The 22,231-nt window shown below is 38.6% G+C and overlaps 1 protein-coding gene across 1 annotated transcript in view; it reads right to left on the reverse strand.

Annotated features, from left to right (window-relative positions):
- Positions 1-22,231, reverse strand: part of LOC109472512 (zinc finger protein castor homolog 1-like) — a 45,922-nt gene that overhangs the window by 17,385 nt on the left and 6,306 nt on the right. Inside the window, exons 2-4 of the mRNA XM_019772293.1 lie at positions 7,876-9,465; positions 7,432-7,522; positions 4,721-4,885 (exon numbers count right to left, since the gene is read on the reverse strand). Of these exons, the coding sequence (XP_019627852.1) occupies positions 4,721-4,885; positions 7,432-7,522; positions 7,876-9,443 (1,824 nt within the window). The 5' untranslated portion in view covers positions 9,444-9,465. The remainder of the gene's footprint in view (positions 1-4,720; positions 4,886-7,431; positions 7,523-7,875; positions 9,466-22,231) is intronic.

Raw genomic sequence — 22,231 nt, forward strand, 5'->3', positions numbered from 1 at the left:
TACTTTGGTCTAATTTGCTTTCAAATTGGAACCCACTTTCGGGAGATGATCACAAATGAGGACATTTATGCACGGTGTATCAAATTCCTTTTGACAACTCATGCAAGGCATGGCAAGCCCGGGTAATTCGCTGTCCAAGGGACTGAGCTATTCAAGGGCACGGCATTCTAGTGCCTCATTTAGTATGTTAATGTAATAATCGATGGAACATCACCATGCCTGCTAGAATGTACATGTATGATGGCTCTGCATGGATGTTGCTGTATTTTTCGTAGCATCAAATTTCAGACTAGGCAACGTGACTGTCTACGATAATGCTTTGTTTCCGTTTCCATGCGAAATAGATTTCTTGGAAACTGTATGCGATTTATTTGCAGGTAACGGCGAATTTGCAAATGGCAGTATAAAATATAAGGGCCACAAAAAATCCATAACGGAATTATTACAAAATATCTAAATTGCGCGGAGGGCTTGGAACGAATGCCAATCACTTCTGAAATTGCTCGCTTCCGTAGCTTTTTTTTCACGGTCACTATTTCTAGACAGCTTTCCGTAAAGACCTGAAACCATAGTCGGGTTGGACAACTGTTTGTCCTAATGTTATGCTGCTCATTACATTTAACCTGTCATTATCAATTATGTTGTGTGTTTGTCAGACATACTGTGCCTTTTAAGCTCAAAAGAGTTAAAGGCACCCAGGGTGATTTCAGGGAAGAAAGACTGGATTTTTAAAGTCAAATTTCTAGTCATTTTTTTTTCAGTAGAAACTTGAGTCAACCTATAAAACCCTGTATTTTATGCAATAAAGGAAATTGCTTTTAGAGGATATTAGAGGCAGGTGCAATTTACTTCAAAAACCTTTAACTGAAGAAAAAAATGTCTGTCCATTTAGTATATAGATTTATATATTAGCTGTTACTTCTATATGGATTTCTGTCATCCCTAAGTAAGACCATAGTCAATATTCCAACCTCCCTGACTAATATTCTGCAACCTATCCACCCATTCAACCTACGGATAAAAACTCAGTCTACCGACGAAAAATCCAATTTCCAGCCATTCTGCACAAACTGACACTTTTTGTAGCTTCCACAGCAGGCCAAAAACTGGGGGGTTTGGGTGTCTTCAGGGTCTTTGGGAGCTTTTGTGCTATTTTCTGATTGCATATAGACAACATAGCCGGCCTGGTTGAATCACCGCCGTTTTTAGAACTGGGCTAATCAGAAAAAAGCCAAAGACCACCAAACCCCCAGTTCTATAAGCCTGCTACGGAGGCTAATCAGAAAACAGCCGAAGACCACCAAACCCCCAGTTCTATAAGCCTGCTACGGAGGCTACATTTTTGGAGGTTATTACAGTCCACAACTGCAGTTTTTAGGCACCCGCTGGGAAAAGCTTCAAGGATAATATTCCAGCCAAAAGGCAGAAGTCAATTAAGTGGGGGGTAGAGGCTAATGGCACGTGAAATAAGTTCACTGTAGCCAAATCTGCTGCATGTTGCCAATAAATTAAGTAAATGTATAGGGTCAGCATTGCACCAGTGAGGACGTACAGGCAGCCGAAACTAGAATCAATAGAGAACAGGCAGGGCTCAAAATTCATTTTTACAGGGAAAAGGTGCACCCAACCTAATAAATTAGGTGCAAAAGAAATTTTTGGGTGCACCATATAAAACGAAACTTAATTACAGAGTTGAAGTTTCATTCATTCATTCATTCATTCATTCATTCATTCATTCATTCATTCATTCATTCATTCATTCATTCATTCATTCATTCATTCATTCATTCATTCATTCATTCATTCATTCATTCATTCATTCATTCATTCATTCATTCATTCATTCATTCATTCATTCATTCATTCATTCATTCATTCATTCATTCATTCATTCAAAAATACCTACAAAAATATTTGCACCCACAGAAAAAAAATTAGGTGCACAGCCCCAATTTTTGGTGCACTAAGGTGCACATGCACCCAGTATTTCCAGCCCTGACAGGGGACACCACACGTCCAATTTCTGAGCAAGGCCTGGCTGGTTGGACTCAGTCCTTCCGTTAGAAGGATCGATAATCTTTAAGGTAATTTATGGCTACCTGAATGGGCAGGTATGTTACTTCACTGGGGTGTTTAAGCGGACACGGGGGTCATATTAGGGACGAGTGGCCCAGAAAAACCAGGGGTAGGAAGGGATGAAATTGAATTTGGGCGACTGCTTTGCATACGGATTGGATTGGGGATGACAGTGGTAGTACATGTAGCTATAGGTGTGTCAGGGGGTGGGGGAGCTTCAACATAACTTTGAAATCCTCATTTAGGCCACATCAATTTAATTCCTTGGATAACGGATTTTTCTAGAAAAATAATGGAGCGGGCGGGTAACAGGCAACTTTTGCAAGTAGACTTATTTCAGTTTTAAATTAAGATATTAAACTCTTTTCATATCTTTACACACTGTTTTACATCATCAAAGATGACAGATAGGGCAAAATATTTTGTCTGTCATGAGCATATATTAATGGGGAAAAGATGGTCACTAGCTATGACACAAGTTCTGCAGATTAAATTTTTCATAACATTTTACAGCACTCACAAGAAACATCCTTCTGAGGTAACACACAGCTCTAGTAAATGGTTGTTCTTGTGAAACAAGCCCTTTTTCCCAAAATAAATGATCTGAATTAAAAGCTTTTGACATGTGCACCCAACTGGAAATAGGTAAATAACAATGCACGCCCAGGCCATCACATGTTCTCAGTTTGGTTCATACAAATCTGAAGGAACTAAAATTTCTACATGGCCTTTTTTTAGTGAATATCTACAACTTTTAACAAGTAAGAGAGAAAGAACACAAACCTGTCATAACTGCCTTTTGACTGATATTCGTAATTGCCAACTTGGATGGTTGAACCGTCAACGTATACGTACTAGGAGTGAAGAAAGTTACACCAAGTACCCTGGGGGCAGCTAGCATTATGCCACCTTTAGCTTTATACAGGCTTAACATCACGGCAAAAGGGCATCAACAACTTTCATCGACTATGTCTAAAAACAACCTGGCATACGTGTATAAAGCAGGAAACATAAGCCTGTATGTTCCCTCCTACAGTCTTTGGTTTAAAGATCATCGCTATTAGGTTTACCCCCACTTGAATGTTACAGCATTTTAAGAGCAATTAATGAAGAAATGCTGGCATTCCTCGCTGCATTCTTGCCATAATATACCAGCCGGCTTGCACGTAGTACATACACGTGCCTACTTATATATTATAATACAAACATAGAGCCAGGGATGTTGGTGTGAAAGTCAAGGAGAAACTTTGTGGGAGACAGAAACTTTTGGAGAGCAACTTAGATTGGACTTTGATAATGATACTGATGATTTGATTTTACTCAAGTTATTGTCCTGTGTGTATTAGACATCACACCCTCACACACATGCACACACATGCACAGTGACAGTACACACACACAAACACACACACATACATGTACACATATACACGCACACACATGCACATGCACACACATAAATGCACGCACGCATACACAAGGTTATCCAGTTGAAGGTGTTTTTTTTCTGTTTTCCAGTTATCCATGTGTTTTCTACTTGTCACAATGAAAGTTTCCTTAACTTGTTTTCCACTTATCTGAGTCATTAAGGTGTTCAGAAACTTTTCTACTTGTTCCCAGAAAGCTGCCTAGAAGGTGTTAAGTAGGCTGTCTACTTGTTTTCCGGTTATGAAGTTGTTAAGGAAGTTTCCTACATGGCTTATGTGCTTGTTTTGCAGTACCCATGTACACATAGCACCAAATATAGCCTAGGCCCCAACTGTAGCCGGTGCCTTCAGCGTCATAAGTCCTTCTGTGTGGTACACTTTACCACCTGCTGCCCAACATACCTACGAGTCTAAAACCACTTACACGATTGAACAAGAACAGATACAATTACATAGGACTAGGGGTGGGTACCGGTTCCAGACCGGTTTAAACAACCGGAACATTCGGGAACAGAGTAAAAAAAACGAAATGTGAAAACAGGATCATCGGACCTGATGTATACATCTTTAGATAATCTGGCCATGGCAGGTAAAGAAGATAACCCTGAATCAAACTAGATTAGTCTAAATCCATGTTTATCTCTTTCTGTAACTGTGTTCAGCTTTAATTAGGCCGACAAAAAAGTTTGCGGGCAACAAGGTTGGTACAGTCTGCAATACAGATATACACACTCAGTGAGAGTGACCAGTGTGCTTGTGTTTGATATGATAAAATATGATGTGTGTTACGCCGAAGGGCGGTTATACTGGCTATACAGAATGAGATACAGAATTCCTCACAAACTGACTTCATTTATGTCAGTTCAAATATTTGTTTACTGTTTTGGTACTTCAATTTTGCATTGATTGGAAAGTACATCAATAATTATTACTTTCAAATGAATCTCTTCAACAATTATTACTTTCATTTCATACATATTATTTCTATTATTTGATCTCCAATTCACTTTTATTTCTCTATGTTGATTCTGCTTCAAGTTTGTCATAATTTCAGGATGATTTGTATGTTTTATTTATTATCATTAAGTAATTATTATTACTTAAAAAGTAATCATTATTATTATTGTTATTTTATTTTATGTTGCTGGACTCCAGAAAGAATAGTACAGAGTTTACCATACTAATAGAGATCTCAATAAACAAACAAACAGACAAACCTGCATGCAGTGGTAGTGCGTGTGTTTGAGGTTGAGGGAACAGCCGGAGTAGTAGACACTACAGTCGTCCAGTGGGCTGAACCTCATGAACCCGTGCTGGAGGGAGTTGTCCTTCTTCTTGTGCATGTTGTAGTGGCGAATCACATCCTGCTTGTTGGTGAACCGCTGGGAATTTAAGGAAAAGGAGAGGGATTTAGACCAAAAATATTTAGAGGTCGGACGGTATACTGTCCAACGCAATTTCAGGGCAGCAAAATGAATAATACTCTGGATAAAGAAATCTGCCTGATATTGACATATACTACAGTTATGAGTTCACTTTGTTCACCATTATAATTGTATATAGCCTACCTTTATTTGTGTTCATATTTTGTTTGGATTCTGTTATCTGTACCTTTGATTCTCTTTGTTTATGGATTACTTATACTCAAACGGTGTCGTATAAGCCCACACGGGCTGGGCGCGGGAAAGCGCACGACATAAAATAAAGTTTCATTCATTCATTAATTACTACCCCTACTTCATTTCATACTTAATGTGTTCAAAATAGTCAAAAAACAGGCTAGATGAGGCGTTAATTTATTTTTTGGTATCACAAATAAAGAGCTAGAACCAGACTACATGTACGATAGGAACAATCTATATATCATTTTCTGTCAGCAGCATCACACTTTTGCCTCACAGATATCAGTATAATGGTATTGTGATTGCTTGCTTATGAAATTACTTTGGGTGTCTTTAACATGTTGGTTCTTGGATTTTTAAAAAATGTGCTCAAAGTTGGCAAACTATCATTAAATTTTGAATTAACAATCTTTGCTAATTAATTAGTGGTTGGAGTGTTCTCTCTTTTCCCCCTGGTTATAGGGAAACTCAAGCTCAGAAGCCATCAGATGACAGCCATGTATGTAACATTATAATGTCATTAGTGGCTATGATCCTGTTATTATGTTGAAGTTAATCCACCTCATGCTGGGTAGAACAAAGAGTGTGTCTCCCCCCCTCCTTAGGGGGTACAAGTACCTGATAATTACTTCATCTTTTTTTTAAATTTTCGATGGTAAAAGTTTATTGGATTAGTCACACGGTGCATTTTTTGCGCAGTACACTGGAAACAAAGCACAAATCTTTATGATGTAATAATTAAAATCAAGATTAGTCCGGTACTGGTACAAAACAAAACTAGTAACATTTACAAAGCAAAATGCATAATGTTCTCATATGGTCAAATTTTCTGTTAATTCTAAAGTCAAACACATTCACATACATGCGGTGACAACAGTCTAAATCCCTCCTACTCTAAAATTGCAACATGATGTAACCCAACACCAGTTACCATGGTGAGAGACAGTCTGGTTCAGGTCACTGACCAGGTCAGAGGTCACTGTTCGGAGAAGAAGAGGAAGAAGAAACAGAGCAAAAACAATATGTTTTCCTTCGGTAAACCAGGGGTCTCCCCAGAAATTCTTAGGAGAGAGGTGCTTCCTAATCAGTTGATGAACAAGACTTTTGAAAAAAGTTTATCTCGGCCGCTGGCCATGTAGTTTTGTGTTCTTGGAGGATGTCCACATAGATTTGTGTAACTGCTAGAGAGGAAAGAATGTATTACCTAGTATGTTCATACCTGTAACACCAAACAGGGTAATAAGTTGGCTTCCATTATCATTTGCTTCAATGGAATTAGTGAAAAATGATCATTGCTAAATACAATATAACGTTAAGTATATGTAACCACTACAATAATTTTCATTTTATTTTATTTTTTTATTTTTATTTATTTTTTATTTATTTTCATTTTATTTTTTATTCTGTTTTATTTTATTTCATTTAATTTTATTCTATTTTATCCGTTCTATGCATTATCAAACTTCTCCTCTACTGCTAGAGCTACTAAAACTTCAGACCGAATATATTAAACATTTTAATTCGCCCCCTCTAGCGGTTTGGGCCAAATTGCAGCTTCCAAAAAATCCAAGATGGCGGCGGCAGATCGGGGCGCGGCTCGGCGATTGCCGATTTCATTGTATTTTCCTTGGTCTTTTACGCGATTCAAGCAAAGAAACAAGTTGACCACAAGAACAAAAGAGTAATACAGCACTGGGAATCTAATGGTCCGTTTTGTTGGCGGTAATTTCTCATTTCAAGTGAATATTTACTTGCGTCACAGTGATTTATTCACCAATCAAAAGCGGCATCTTGCGACTTAAGCAAATATGGAAGGTTAATGTACATAATTTATGTCATTGATTTATTGGTCCAATTACAGCAGCTATTAGCGAAATTCTAGAACATTAAATGCATACTATGATATAAAACAATGGTTTTGTGGTAAACATCATTTCCTCTTTTTTAGCAACTTCGTTGTATCAGAATAACGACACTATCATCCGGTAGGTCGACACCACAAAGTAAAGTATACATGCAGAGTAATTGGTTTCATTGGGTTTTTTTTTCACGGTCGAAATCAAGATTTATCCATCCATTCAACGTACATATTTTGGAGCACAATATCTCGGCCGCTGCAGGCGGCCGAGATAAAAATCAGCAAATTTTCATAAAAATACTAAAGGGAAGATCCTAAATTTGAACATTTTGGGATCCGTTGGGATAGATGCTAGGATTCTGGGAGAGGGGGAGCACCCTTGCTTGATTGCTTGGGGAGAGCCCTGGGTAAACATAAAAAGGTAGAAGACAGTTTGTTTTATAAGTACCTGATAATTACACTCGTTGTCCAGACAGTGGAAGTGTTCCTTGTACTGGTAAACACAGTGGAGGTGGCCACAGTGCACGTTAGCTGAGAACCTGCAATCATATCAACAATAAACAAACAAACAAATAAACAAAATGTTGACGTCACCCTTCAAAGAAGCCACGTAACAAGCATCACTGAGGCAGTCTACTGAGGAAGACCAGAGTGACTGGTCGAAAGCTCCAGGTGAGAGATTTTTATTGTGTTGGACCTAAAGTTTTAACTTTATACAAATACACAAAATCTTTACCTTCGTAACAAGACAAATACGCCATGTGACCTCACGTTAGACTTACTTTGCGATATATTTCTGAAAGACATTCAACCTTTGCTCTTGTAAGCCAAACTAACTTTGCGATATATTTCTGAAACACGTTCAACCTTCGCTCTTGTGAGTCAGACTTACTTTGCGATATATTTCTGAAAGATGTTCATCTCGTTGTTTCTCAGCATTTCTTCAACATCCGGCTTGCCGTTCTCCGAGAAGCAGGCCTTGATGTAGTCCGTGCTTGCGTTGGCCGTGCGGGCAAGCTCACTATCAAACAGGTCCGCGTCGCCGCCGCTGCTGTTGTTAGTGTTTGAGTGGAGATCTGAGGTAGTAATGGTGCTTGTCACTGTTTGCGGGCTGGCGTTAACGTTGTTGGCGGCGGCGTTAAAACCCTGAAAGTTCCGCACGTCGTATTTGAGCGGCCGCCCGCCCTTTTTGACGGGTTCGTTCAGGTTGGCTAGGATGGGGGATATGTCCTGAGGCTGGAGGTATTTGATCCGTTCCGGATCGAATTTCGACGCGCGGCGGGGGGATATCGTGCCAGCTGTGATTGTGTCGTTCGGGTCGGCGAAGTTCTCCCCCGACTTGAGCTTCTGGATAAAAAAGTCATACTTCGACCCCCGCCCGTCGATGGTCGCTCCCGTTAACCCCTGAACTAGAGCGAGAGCCTCATTCTGGAGCCCGTTCCCCTGCCGTTCTTTGATCTGCATCTCGAGAATTTTTCCCGAGGAAAACGTTTGTAAGGGCAGCGCTTTGAGGTCGTGGTCGCTCGAGTCGTACCCGAACATTCCGATCAGTTCGTTCATTGTCGTCTCTGCGTAATCTCTCAATGAAGAGGCGTCTCCCTGACTCACTTGAGGTTCTGAATTAGTCGTTTGCTCAGCTTTGCTTTCTACAGTCGCCTTATTATTAGTACTAGCTATAGCTACAGGGTTGGCAGCAACTTGTGGCTCTGGGCGAGTACTAGTGTTGTTGCTACTCGCCCTCTTGTTTATATTGTCCTTTTCAGGATCATAGTCTTCGTCATCTTGGTCTTCTTCATCGCTCTGATTGAAAGGGTTTTCGAATTCGGTGGTGTCGTCAATTTCGTCTTCGCTGTCGCTACATCCCGTGGGCTGTACGATCACGACGTCACCGTCAATGCAGTCGTCGGAAAGTTCCTCCTCCACTTGAAAGTGCGTGATTTTGTTTGGCGTCCTTTTCCGCCTCGATGACTCCTCTGGTTTTTGCTCTACCGAATCGTTAGCTAAGTCTAGCGTTTGGTCGTTTTTATTAACCGACAAGTCCTCCGGCTGTTCCTCTTGTACAAGGGCTGCATCATCACTAGTTGATGAGGCAAGCTCTGGTACAGGGTCATTCCCTATAGTTGGCGGGCTATCGGCTTTGCCATCTTGCATTGCACAATCTTGTTGGCTATCTAAACTGGACTGTTTATGCTCGAGCGAATCTTCATCCGCTGTTCTACTGTTACAGTCTTGATCGTCATCGTTTTGGCTTGTGTCCTGCTGATCTACTGCTGGATTCGGAGATGCTACGCCGTTTACATGGACGTCCTCTTCCGAAACCTGAGGTGCGACGTCTTCGGCAAAGTCGTCTTCTGGACTTGCGCTTTCTTCTGGAGAGTCCCCGATCTGGAGACGCTGCGTCTTCAGTTTAGCGCAGATGGCATCTAGGGCCAGTCCCCCCTTCCGCTTCTTGGCAGACATGTCTAGAACTTTCTTGTGTTACCTGTAGGTGAACAGAGAAGAGGAAAAGGTGTTAATCTTCCACCACATGTAGTATACAAATGACACAAAACTTAGACATAGTTAAAAAACTAATTCAAAGACACAACTGATTGACTGATTTGAAAGGTCTTCATGTTACTTAGTCTAACAGGTAAACTTACATGTAAAATAAAAATAAAAGGATATAGTAGATGCGTTGATGGCACAATGTAAATGTATCAGTACCACTAACTAACTAGTCGTGTTGAAAGCCATTCACTATATTTGTAAGTGGTTGGATCTTGACAATCTGCCCCAGAAGCTTAAGCCAAACAGTTATGTATCTGTACCTGTATTTATACCTGTATAGCCAGTATAATTCATAATTGCCCTCTTATATAACACACCAGCTTTGCAGGCACGCGGCATTCTGGCTATATTATATACTTTATATGGAATGACCCTGCCCATGCCATTATTACATCAGTTTACTGTGTATCATGTTCAAATACAAAAAATCTTGCTTTGTCTGGATTATAATGCTATAAGAGTTTCATTTTAGATTAATTTACTTGCATGTACTTGAGTTATGTTTTGAATCAAGCACATATCCCAGTGTTCAGACAACAACCTCCTACCCATACAGCACCGTTACTTAAAAGCCTGCTCAAAAGGCACTTCAGCCTTGGAGCAGTCTGGATTGTGTAAATTGAACCAGCTTCTCTCAGTGTTAACCCATGGCTTTGGACCAATAAAATGTTATCAGTAGTGTTATATAACGTCTGCGGGGCTTGATATTCATTTTTGGGAATAGGTGCACTGGTGCACCCAACCTGGCTAAAAAATTGGGCGCACAAAATTTTGTGTGGGTGCACCATATAAAATGAAATAAGCATAATGTCATCAAAAACTAATACCGGTATGTTTCATTTCTAAAGAAAAGTACTACAAGAATGATTTTACTAATGCTATTTTTCTGACACTTACTGGTACTACTCTAAATTTAACATCTTGTCATATACGTAAACCTACAAAAAAACATTTGGGTGCACTGGTGCACTAAGATGCACTAAGGTGCACATGCACCCAGTATTTCGAGCCCTGGTCTGGGTACGTTGTACGTTAGTGTACATGTACATGTGTGTGTATTGCTTATGAAGTTTGCAAAGGGCAGATTTCTATCAAAATGCAAAAATTTTGCAATCATCAAATTTCCAATCTCTGATTGTATATTGTCCCTCAATCAGGAATTCATAAAGTATGTAGAATATGATTACACAGATACATAATCCGAGTGGTATCCAAAATTGAGCTAAATTGTGAATAATTTTTCAGCTACTTTAATATGAAATTGACCTGAAATCAAAAATACCTGTCAACTAGAACCAAAAGTACCTTATCAACTATAACAGCTTTGTTAGAACAATATTAGATTGGTTTTATTTTGACTGTGCAGTTTTCACAATTATTATACAGAGATACATAATCCGAGTGGTATCCAAAATTGAGCTAAATTGTGAATAATTTTTCAGCTACTTTAATATGAAATTGAACTGAAATCAAAAATACCTGATCAACTATAACAGCTTAGAACATAGATTGGTTTTATTTTAAACGTGCAGTTTTCGTGGTATCCAAAATTGAGGTAAATTTTTTTAAATAATTTTTCAGCTACATTAATATGAAACTGAACTGAAATCAAAAATACCTGATCGACTATAACAGCTTAGAACATAGCGATTGTTTTTACTTTGACTGTGCAGTTTTCCCAATACATAGCCCGAGTACTAGTGGTATCCAAAATTGAGGTAAAATTAACAATTTTTCAGGTACTTTATATGAAATTAAACTGAAATCAAGAATACCTGATCAAATATAACAGCTTAGAACATAGATTGTTTTTATTTTGAATGTGAAGTTTTCACAATTACTATACAGAGATCCATAATCCAAGCGGTATCCAAAATTGAGCTAAATTGTGAATAATTTTTCAGCTACTTTAATATGAAATTGAACTGAAATCAAAAATACCTGCTCGACTATAACAGCTTAGAACATAGATTGGTTTTATTTTGATTGTGAAGTTTTCACAATTATAGACAAAGATTCATAATCCAAGGGGTATCCAAAATTGAACTAAATTGTGAATAATTTTTCAGCTACTTTCATATCATATTATGGAATTGAATGGAAATAAAAAATACCTGATAAATTACAACAGCTTAGAGCATAACGCATAGATTGATTTTATTTTGAAATTTGACTGTGCAGTTTTCACAATAATTTATACAAAGAACTATGATCCTATCTGATGTTTCTATCTGACTACTTTTACATGTATTGAATTTTATGTCCGGAGTCCCATTGGAAATCAGTAGAATGGCGGAATACCCAGATATACACATACCCTCTAGATAGAATAAATAAATAAATAAACACTGCATACAGCCTTTCACTGTGTGCCTGAGCTTTTTAACTGATTGAACGGTGGCTTTAGTATGCAGGGCTTGAAATACTGGGTGCGTGTGCACCTTAGTGCACCCAAAATTGGAGTTGTGCACCTACTATTTTTCTGTGGGTGCACTGGTGCACCCAAATGTTTTTGGACGAATTTTTAGCATTAGAAATGTATACTAGTATTCCGGATATTCTTGGTTTCTAAGTATCAGAAAAACAATAATATCTTTGTTGTAGTACTTGTTTAAGATTTTGACATTAGCTCCCATTTCAAGCTCAGAAAAAGAGCAGTAAGATCTGTAAGTCGGTTTTGTTTTCTATGGTGCACCCCAAAAATTTTTTGTGCACCCAATTTTTTAGGTTGGGTGCACCAGTGCACCAAATCGAGCCCTGACTGCGTACCTCCTTTTTAACTGATTGAACTAAGGCTTTAGTATGTAATCTGTGTGCTCACATCTCTCTGTGTTTGGCAGTGTGACAGAAGAACGATCAAATTTGGGCAAAAACCACTTTCCGCTCCATGGCAACACAACCGTTGGGGATAAAATGTCATAAATGGCTGCTTTCATTAGTATTATCTTCCCAGTTCTCCAAGGACAACAGGGCGAGGCAGACAAAAAAACATGATTAAAACGCGGCCGGTTTACTATTATCTGCGAAATATTCCTCAATTAAAGCTTGTCCCAGGGGTTGAATGTAATTTTGTTTTCGGCGCAGAAGAAACATAATTCAGCCGAATATGAGGGATACTTTTGACTCGTATGTCAGCGTTTTGTTTCCTAGTTTAAAATTACATGGAAAGAATGAGAAATGCAGAAAGATTAGTTATGATTATGAACTGAGGAGGACTCTAATATTATTGATGTTTATTCAGTCAGACTCAGAGCCATACATTGCACATCGCAAGCAGAGCATTGAGTCAGAAAGACATCATTGCAGTATTCTAACTGAAAAATTTTAAAGCTCAACCCTTCTGAGACATTAATTTCTTGCTTACTGAGGGGCAAATTCCTTGGTTTGACAGCTTCATTCTGAAGAGAAATTTCTTGAAAGATTTAACTACAACAGATCACAAGGTTCTCGCCTACATATATGCTAGACAGTATAGCCTATATATACGGGCCTGAATGAGTAAATCACAACATAGGGGGTCCAAATCACAATGTAGGGTGCCCCCAAGGCTCAAACGGCCTGGTGAGAAAGCTATATATACATTTAAAGACAGATTACCCAGCCAAGTTGTCAAAGGCAATACATGTCCAGTGGCTGTCCGGGACCAAAGGTTATCTCCCATACGTTTATTCTCGGGGTGGACCTGAGTTAACCGCCTATCTTCCATCATTTACATGTCAGCAATATATATAACAACCAAGCCCTCCTGACATCACCATGGCGATAGCTGTCAGGTCAAAGGTCATAGGTCAAAGGTGGGGTCTGGAGTAGTTTTTATGGCAGATTTTAACCAAATGATGTAAATCATGGCTTTTTGTCAGAAAGTAAACCATTAGGTGCAAAATTGGATAAAGATCGTTTTTCTTCCGTCTAGTATCTCAATATCTCAATATTACCATTCTCAGTTTGAAATAATTGCAAAATTGCAGAAATGTCTCCCTCCCCACATTTGGGTAAAACAGTCCGGAATTTTTGATAGCACAGAAATCTGGGCCCTGAGGCTTAAAAATAGACAGGAAAATTTATTTTGCTCCTCTCACATTCTTTTATACGCATAAACATAAATATAAATGCCTACCCTGCTTCTATCCCATAAATTTGCTACTTAGAGACACACCAATTTAATTTGTTGTTTCTCAAATTCAAAACAGGAAGATTAACATTAGAACAGTCAGAGGGACCAAAACTTACATAATCATCAAATCAATTCAGTAACTTTACATTACAAACTGATTAATTGAAGATGACAGTAGAATTTAAACTATCCAGTTTTTGCAGTGCTTTGCAGTGCGAGGTTAAATTTTCTGATCTTACTTTATCCAAGTATGATTTTTTTCCCAAAGTCCCACTAAGCTTTTTCCCAAGGAATAATTGGTGCCATATATTATAAAAGAAATACTGGCATAATGTATAAAATGCATGAAATATGATGTGGCATGATAATCTATATATAATGTAGTCTGGAATCCCTTTTGGCCATTTGTGTGACTGACCATTTTTGGGCCTCTAAAATATTTTGTCTAAGCCTGGAGCTTCCAGCCCATGTGAGGTTTGGACTTGCAGCTTCAGTAAAAATTTATGGCTTCGATATTCTTTATTTGACTCATTTTTAACATATTTCAGAAGGTGTACTCAAATAGGCCGGGATATTTGTATTATTAGTGACGTTACCCTAACTTTGACTTTGACTTTATTGGGATCCACACTTAGCTTACAACAAATAACTCTTCCTGTGGTCCTTCAAGACACACATGAGACATTTACAAAACATATACATTGGCAATTACAAGTAATATAATATATTAACACAGATTAAAATAAGGCTATATACATGTACATCATCACCACTTCATTTCATTCCAGGCACTGGACATTCTATACAAAAATCTTCTTTTCTGTGCATTTGTTACCTATCCATGTTATATAATACAGCAAGTCGGTAACCCAGAGACTTTTCATGCTCAATTTCCCTGGAGATATCAAACAATATTATTTTGCTGTATATGCACTATTTCATGCTATAGAACTGTCTATTGGCTGGCAACCAATAGAGAATTGTCGCCAAATGTCTACGTACTTCAGTGTGCTATAGGTTAACCCTCACAGGATGAAAATGTCTTATTCTGTTAGGAATGAAATGATACGAAAGACTTGAAAGTTAAAACCTTCAGGATGCTTAAGTAGCCATTTGACGCTAAATTTTGCTCCTTAAATCTTATAATGTTTCATAAGGTTTTAAATTCTGACTTGCCAGTGGTTGACCAAAGAAAAGGCTAGGGTTGACAGAGTTTATGATGCCACCGACCTTGTGCCCTTGGGAAAGGCACTTAACACGACTTTCCTCACTTCCCTCAGGTGTAAAATGAGTACCTAGCTTCGGCTAAGGACGTCCCTCAGATAGGACGTTAAATGGAGGTCCTGTGTTTGGGGAGAGCCACACCCCACGCACGTTAAAGAACCCACCGCATTTATCGAAAAGAGTAGGGGACCTTCCCGGTGTGAGTGGTTCAAACCTTCCAGTCTAAGGTCCACAGTTTTTACATCTTTGAAGAGGTGATAGTCACCTATTAAGTCAATCCTTCCACAAATGTGGTAAATCGTCATAAGGTCGGTCAGCAAACTGGACATATTACTTTTTTTCCTTGGCCCAAATAGGCTGACCATAAATGGACACCTGCTCATGCTGTGGGCTAGGTAATTAAAACGTGGTAATTGCCTGCTCCTCTACAGGTGAACCCATGATTGGGTGGTGCCATATTGCTTTACGAGAGCACCTGACACAGATGACTCCTTATAATAACACACACATAAGTCTTTATTGAAAGATGTCCAATACAATTTTAGAGGGGCAAAACTGGACTTTTAAAGACAAATTTCTGTTTATTCTTTTATCATAGTTAATATGCTGTAAGTTAAATCAATTCCTATTCCATTATCATACTGATATCTGTGAGGCAAAAATGCAATGTCACTGACAGAAAACAGTCACTCGTTTTTGTACCGTACTCGTAGGCTACTTCTAGTTAATTTTGGGTGGTACTAAAATTGGCAAGAAATAAAGAGATGCCTCACGTAGCTTGTTTTGGGGCTGGTTCAAAGCTTGTAGTATCAGAAAACATGTAAGAAATGGCAGTAAATGTCAATATCATGTACATTTTCTTATCCAGAATATATTTTGTTCTGTTTTGTTTTGCTGCCCTGAAATTACATTGAATGCATTACTCTCGCCTTTCAAATAAAAGTACCCCCTGGAATAAAAGTACCCCCAGAACTTTGCCCGAATTGGGAAAAAATAAATAAACATACCGTCTAAAATATACATGTACTGGGTGGACTTTTAGGCAAAAAAACAATGTACCAGACTACCAGTATGTTTAATTGAGAGGTGAGAGTACTGTTCCCTCCCAGACCTTATTTTTACAGTGTTATACTACTTCACAATCCAATTCCGCCAGGGCCGACAAAAGGAAGCCATATTGATCCCAAGTTGAAACCTAGCTGTCATCAGCGTTAAACGGACGAATCTATCACTCCGCTGAAGTACACATACCACGTAAACGATTGATCATACATCAAAATTTATTAATCAATACACGGGGACGGTTTTCAGGCGGCACAAAGCGCCGGGCCCGCGCCGGTTTGGGAGGACTGGCAGAGGTAATTGTCCTTGAAATGGGCAGACATAAAAGGGATTGTGCCGCTCACACACGCAGCTACACTATTGACATTTCCATTGTCATGACAACTGGGCACAATAAAAAAACATGGCCCCAACGTAGAACCAAATTAGGGGCCATGCACGTAGAATGGAATTAGGCCTAGGAAAAAATGTTGTGTTTCCTGTTTCAGTCCTGAAAAATTAGGGCCGGTAGGTAGGGATTATCCTTTTTTTTTCATTGTCATGACAACTGGGCTACACTAGCTACACTATTGACATTTCCATATTGTCATGACAACTGGGCACAATAAAAAAACATGGCCCCAACGTAGAACCGAATTACCCTGCGCAAATCAAGAAGGATCAGCTTTTTTGTCCAATTTTGCAGGGCTCAAAATTCATTTTTGGGAATAGGTGCACTGGTGCATTGACACAGCTACACTATGGACATTTCCATTGTCATGACAACTGGGCACAATAAAAAAACATGGCCCCACGTAAAATGGAATTAGGCCCAGGAAAAACGTTGTGTTTCCTGTTTCAGTCCTGAAAAAATTAGGGCCGGCAGGTAGGGATTATCTCTTTTTTCTTTCTTTTTTTTTTAACTACACTTTGGTAGTCTCTAGTGATCCAACATATCCAATACAGTTTAATAAAGTAAAGATTGCATGATGACAATTATATTGTCAGAGTCAATGTTGGAAAACTGATTGTACAAAGCTTTATCACTCAGGTGTCACATCATGGAGCTAGAAAAGGTTGATCAGCTCAAAAAATTATGTCCCTTGCAAGGTTCCACAAAAAAAAAGTCTAGGGTCGGCAGGTTTTTCTAAGGTCGGTCGGGAAACAGGAAACACAGCATTTTTTTCCCAGGAATTATCCACACAACCTGACAAGGATCAGCTTTTTCTGTCCAATTGTAATAACACTCACTCTTCAGCCCTTTAATGCAAATGAGATTGGACAATATTTACCCTAGCAGGGAACAGATTCTAATAACAAGTTTTGTATTTTATATGCAAATTTATAGGTTTTTCTTAGAAAGAGTGGGTGGATGTTTTCTAGGAAAAAAATCATTGAATCTAGGGCAGAAAACAGCATTATTATGCAGTTAAGAGCTGGATAAATTGGAGCTGTGAACTGAAAATTGGAGGAAATAGAACTGCAAATGTGATACATTTGGCACAAACACTAGTTATTTTAAAGGCAGAAATATGACAATGAGTATATGAATGACTGCATAACATGATAGCATGAATAATTAAATGCCATATCCAAGTTTTTGTTCAAATTTGTATGGGTTACGTGGTATGTGAATAAAAATACGTTAAGTGTAACAAGGGGGTTGATATCAACATTGAAATTACATTTTTTGCTAATTTCTCGTTTTTTTTAGTTAGTAAGTTCTCTTTTTTTTCTCTTTTCTTCAGGTGCTGACTGCCATGTGTCCTTGATGTGCAATTCTATAGAGCATAAACTTTATTTTATTTACTCCTTTTGACTTGAGATTAGGCCTAAACTGCCCAACTATTACATGGCTATTATTTAGGGCAAACTTTAAGGCTGAAGCTATAATAAGCTCATGGGCTGTATGAGTCGCGTACCTCCAGCAAACATATTTTTTTTCAAGTTTGTATGTACAATTCTGGTATTCTCTTCTGTGAGCTACATGTATATATATATAGACCGGTGATTACGGTTCTTTAAATTTGCGAGACCAGAAAATTAAAAATAAAGCTCTTGACAAAACGCTTCATTGATACGATTTATTGAAATGCAATAATACTGCATCCCAAGCTGTTGTTGGCAGCATTACGTCACATGAAATTGCGCTAGATATAAATCAGCACCACACCTTGACTTAAGAGCTCGATCAACCAGACCCAGACACCTAAAAATGACCTCCGACCTTCACATTTTTTCTACATATTGGCACATCAATACCCACACGGAAGGGTCAAAGGTCACATTCTTTCTGGGGGTGAGATTTTCTGAGGCAGTTATGGAGGGATTTGTGCATAAATTTACTGCCTAAACTTGCAAGAATTTAACATTTATTTATGGTAATCTGGTAAACAAAGAATATGATTATGAGTAATTCAGTAAAGAAAAGTACTGATAGCAGTTGAGTTTCATACCATATTCGCATTTGTTGAAAAATGAGCTTGTTACATAATTTTACTGTACGCTTTTCTACACTTGCGTGAAAAGATTGCAGATTTTAGACCTACTGAAAACTTGGGGTGTCAATTATAATACAATTTTAGATGTTGCACAAGTAGAAATAAGACTTTTGCGCAACAAAAAAGCCTTAAAATTAGTCAAATAATGACTCTAAGCCCTTAACTTAAGTTGTTAGAACAAGAAAGACTTTTTTAACATCTGTAATTACACCACATCACAGGTCATAAGTCATGACATTTCTAAAAGCAATTACATGTAATACCAGGGCTTGGTAAATCTGTTTTTTTTTTCTTCACTAATATTTTGTAATTTTCAGTCAAATTATTAATCATTCATAATTCTTGAAAGCAAAACACATCTCGAATGCAAAAACCGATGAATTTGATTTCAACTATGACGAGGGAGTACTTCTAATGCAATCCAGAATCCAAAATCTTTTACATACAGGTAGAGTACACTTTTCTTTCCACTTTCAAATTCCTTGAATTCTTGAAAAGTTTGACGTAAAAGTTTTACATAACATGTCACACTAATGGACCCACAAACTTTGTAACACACCCACATGTTTTCATACTTACAAGTATCATCTGCAAACATGTACATCTGACATACAACTTTGTACCAACTACAATACTACTCAAAAATGTTGACATAATGTTGACATTCTTATAGAAAATAACCTAGATAACTGTAAAGACATCGAAAGATGCCAAAATGCCGTTTTAGTACTTAGAATATCGGCAGAACATACTGCACCTGACCAAAAGTTGTTTTCGTTGGATAGTTCCAGATCAACATTGTAATTCAGAATTTTGCTCATTGCCGTATGATATTTCTTCTCCAACACAACATTTGAAAACTATACTATAGACAGGATGTCTTCTTTAGACTTAAATCAAAATATACAAATACGAATTAAATTATACATTCTACCGAAGTGCTAATACACTACGGGTTTTGCACAGGCGCAGTGTACGTTCTGCCAACATGCTCCTTCTGGCTGGCCTACTGCTTTCAAGTCTAACGTGACAAAACATGTTTTCAAACAAGATGTCGCCAAGACATTTTCTAGGATCCAAATCTTGAAAGAACAGTGAAACTCAGGGCTCTCCCCAAGCAATGAAGCAAGGGTGCTCCCCCTCTCCCGAAAATCCTAGCACCTCTCCCAAAATTCAGGGTTTTTCCTTAGTATTTACATGAAAATTTGCTGATTTTTCATCAACTGATTAGGGAGTACTTCTCCCCTAAGAATTTCTGGGGAAACTCCTGGAAACTGAAAGTGAAACGGGACAGAAAAACGACAGTCCCGAAGTTGCCATCTCCAGTTTTCTCTGTCAGATAAATCCGCACGTTAACTTCATTACAGAATCATATTGACAAACAAGATGTCGCCAAGACATTTCCTAGGATCCAAATCTTATTTATAAAGAAAAGCGAAACTGAAACGGGACAGTAGAACGAAAGTCCCGAAGTCGCCATCTCAGTATCTCCTGTTCTTTTCGTCTGATAAATCCGCATGTTAACTTCATTACAGGGTCCATGACAGGCATTATTTCTAGGATCCAAATGTTGAAAGAAAACTGAAACTGAAACAGGACAGTAGAACGAAAGTCCCGAAGTCGCCATCTCAACATCTCCAGTTCTTTTTCGTCAGATAAATCCGCACGTTAACTTCATTACAGGGTCCATGACAGGCATTTACAAGATATGTCAGCGGTAATTTGCGCAGGCACGCTTGATTAATATGTATCTAGGCATCGGGGTGCAACAAGACTCTAATCAAACCATCTATGTCCTTCACACAAGCCTAACAAAATTTACATGTATACTGTATAGTATTACCCAGCCCGGAACAGGACCTAGAATTTTGAATATTCTTCGGGATCTGCATATACAAAGAAAAACAGAAAATTGTACAAAATCATGTTGCAAGATTCTGCACAAGCAACTATGAAAGGGGTGCTAGTGTCACGGAAATGAAAACAAATCTACAGTTACACAGTGTCACTGAAAGGCAGAAGAAAAATATCCATATACTATACAAAGTGACTTTTAAACTGGTGGACATCACGTACCAACTACTAAAGTATCAAATACCAGCTCAGAAAAGGACAAGAAATATAGTCAGGCCTTCAAATACCAGAGTTATTATTAACCAAGGATTGAGATGTTCAAAACCGTGTATTTTCCTAGAACTATCATAGAGTGGAACTCACTGCCACAAAGTTCTGTTGGGGCTGCATCACTACATATATATATAGCTTTAAATGTCGCCTGTAGCTAGACGTATAACAAGTCATTTGGTATTATGTAACCAGCTGCCACCACCCATGTGCCTGCAAAGCTGCTGTGTTACGCCGAAGGGCAGTTATACTTATAGTCGCTTATACCGGCTACACAGATACTGATAAAGTGATACACAAATTTTTTGCTGGAAATCGGCTTGTTTCAATGGTCTACTAATTGATAAGCTATATAGGCCACACCGACTTAAATTTCTTATCGTATTTGAATACATTGGTAAACTGGAAAATTGTCATAAAAACGGAGTCTGAGGGAAAGTCTGTAACTCCATACACATATTACATAACAACTTTTAGGAAATGAATATGGTGAGATTCAAGTCCTTCTCCTAGCCTTTTGTTTACATCTTGTCCCATAATTTACGATTAAAATATCAGCGAGCCAAAAAAAAAATTGGTATAGCCTTGCCAAGTGTTACAGTTTTGATTAAAATGGTTATGACTAAGTGGAAACAATAATGTTGGAATTACTTTCAGTTTGCCAGAAATGTGCAAACGCTGTTTTTTTGGTGATCCTGTCGACATATTATATTTGTCGTCGGTAACATCCAAGTTACGATATGAGCTGATACTGATATTATAGCTACATTATAGCAGGCTGAGTAAATAGCGCCCAGTATGCAGAGCCTAGGGTTTTATCGGTATATCATGACCCCTCCTAAAATGGCACTAGCCTATGCACACAAAAATAGGCAAATCGCACGAAATGACACCACCAAAAATGGGGCCCTCCCACCCTGATGAGCCGGCTAAAATTAGCCGAGCTTGGCTTACTTGGCAAATTGTGACCCTCCAAAATCTCAAGCATTCTTGGGATACGAGAAATTTGGCCAGTTTTCCCAGAATAGCGGTAATGTGTTGGTTATATGGAGAAAACAGGGGTAAGGTATGGGTTTGTAGTTATGCAGGAGTAATGTTTTTAACATCAGATGCTGCCTGTTTCTCCAATATTCAACTATTCTACATTAGCCTGGGTACCATCCCCAGTAGTATATTCGCAAACTCTATAACTGGGTCTGGACTTGCACGCATATGTAGCGTCTGGAGTCTAAATATTCGTTCAGATTTTGAACGAGCGCGCTGATTGGTCCTACTCGTCTAAGCCCTTTTTGGGTGTGTACATATTAGGTAAGGGCTGTTCGGATGTCCGAACGGCGACGTTAGCGTCCGTTCGAACGTCCGAACGCCTTATCATCAAGATGTCCGACGGCGAACCGAACGCTAAAGCGCACATGATATAGCCGTAGTCAGTCTTTCCGTGATAAATCATCAACATGGCTAACGCACAAGCCGCTCAGCTCACGGAGGTTGATGTTGACCTTGCAATCACGTCCGTTTTGGACGATTTAGACGGAATATCGTCGCTCAAAAATGAGCAAAAAGATGCATTGAATAATTTTGTTCGTGATGTTTTGGGCGTCCTACCAGTAAAAAAAGAACGCACCGAGAAAAGGAACACTCGCGCGAAGATCTGTGTTTACAAAACAACAAACATCACTTGAATAATGCAGGTG

The sequence above is a fragment of the Branchiostoma belcheri genome, unplaced genomic scaffold, assembly GCF_001625305.1.
Source record: "Branchiostoma belcheri isolate BF01 breed outbred unplaced genomic scaffold, Haploidv18h27 scaffold28, whole genome shotgun sequence".
In the NCBI taxonomy this organism is placed as follows: Eukaryota; Metazoa; Chordata; class Leptocardii; order Amphioxiformes; family Branchiostomatidae; genus Branchiostoma; species Branchiostoma belcheri.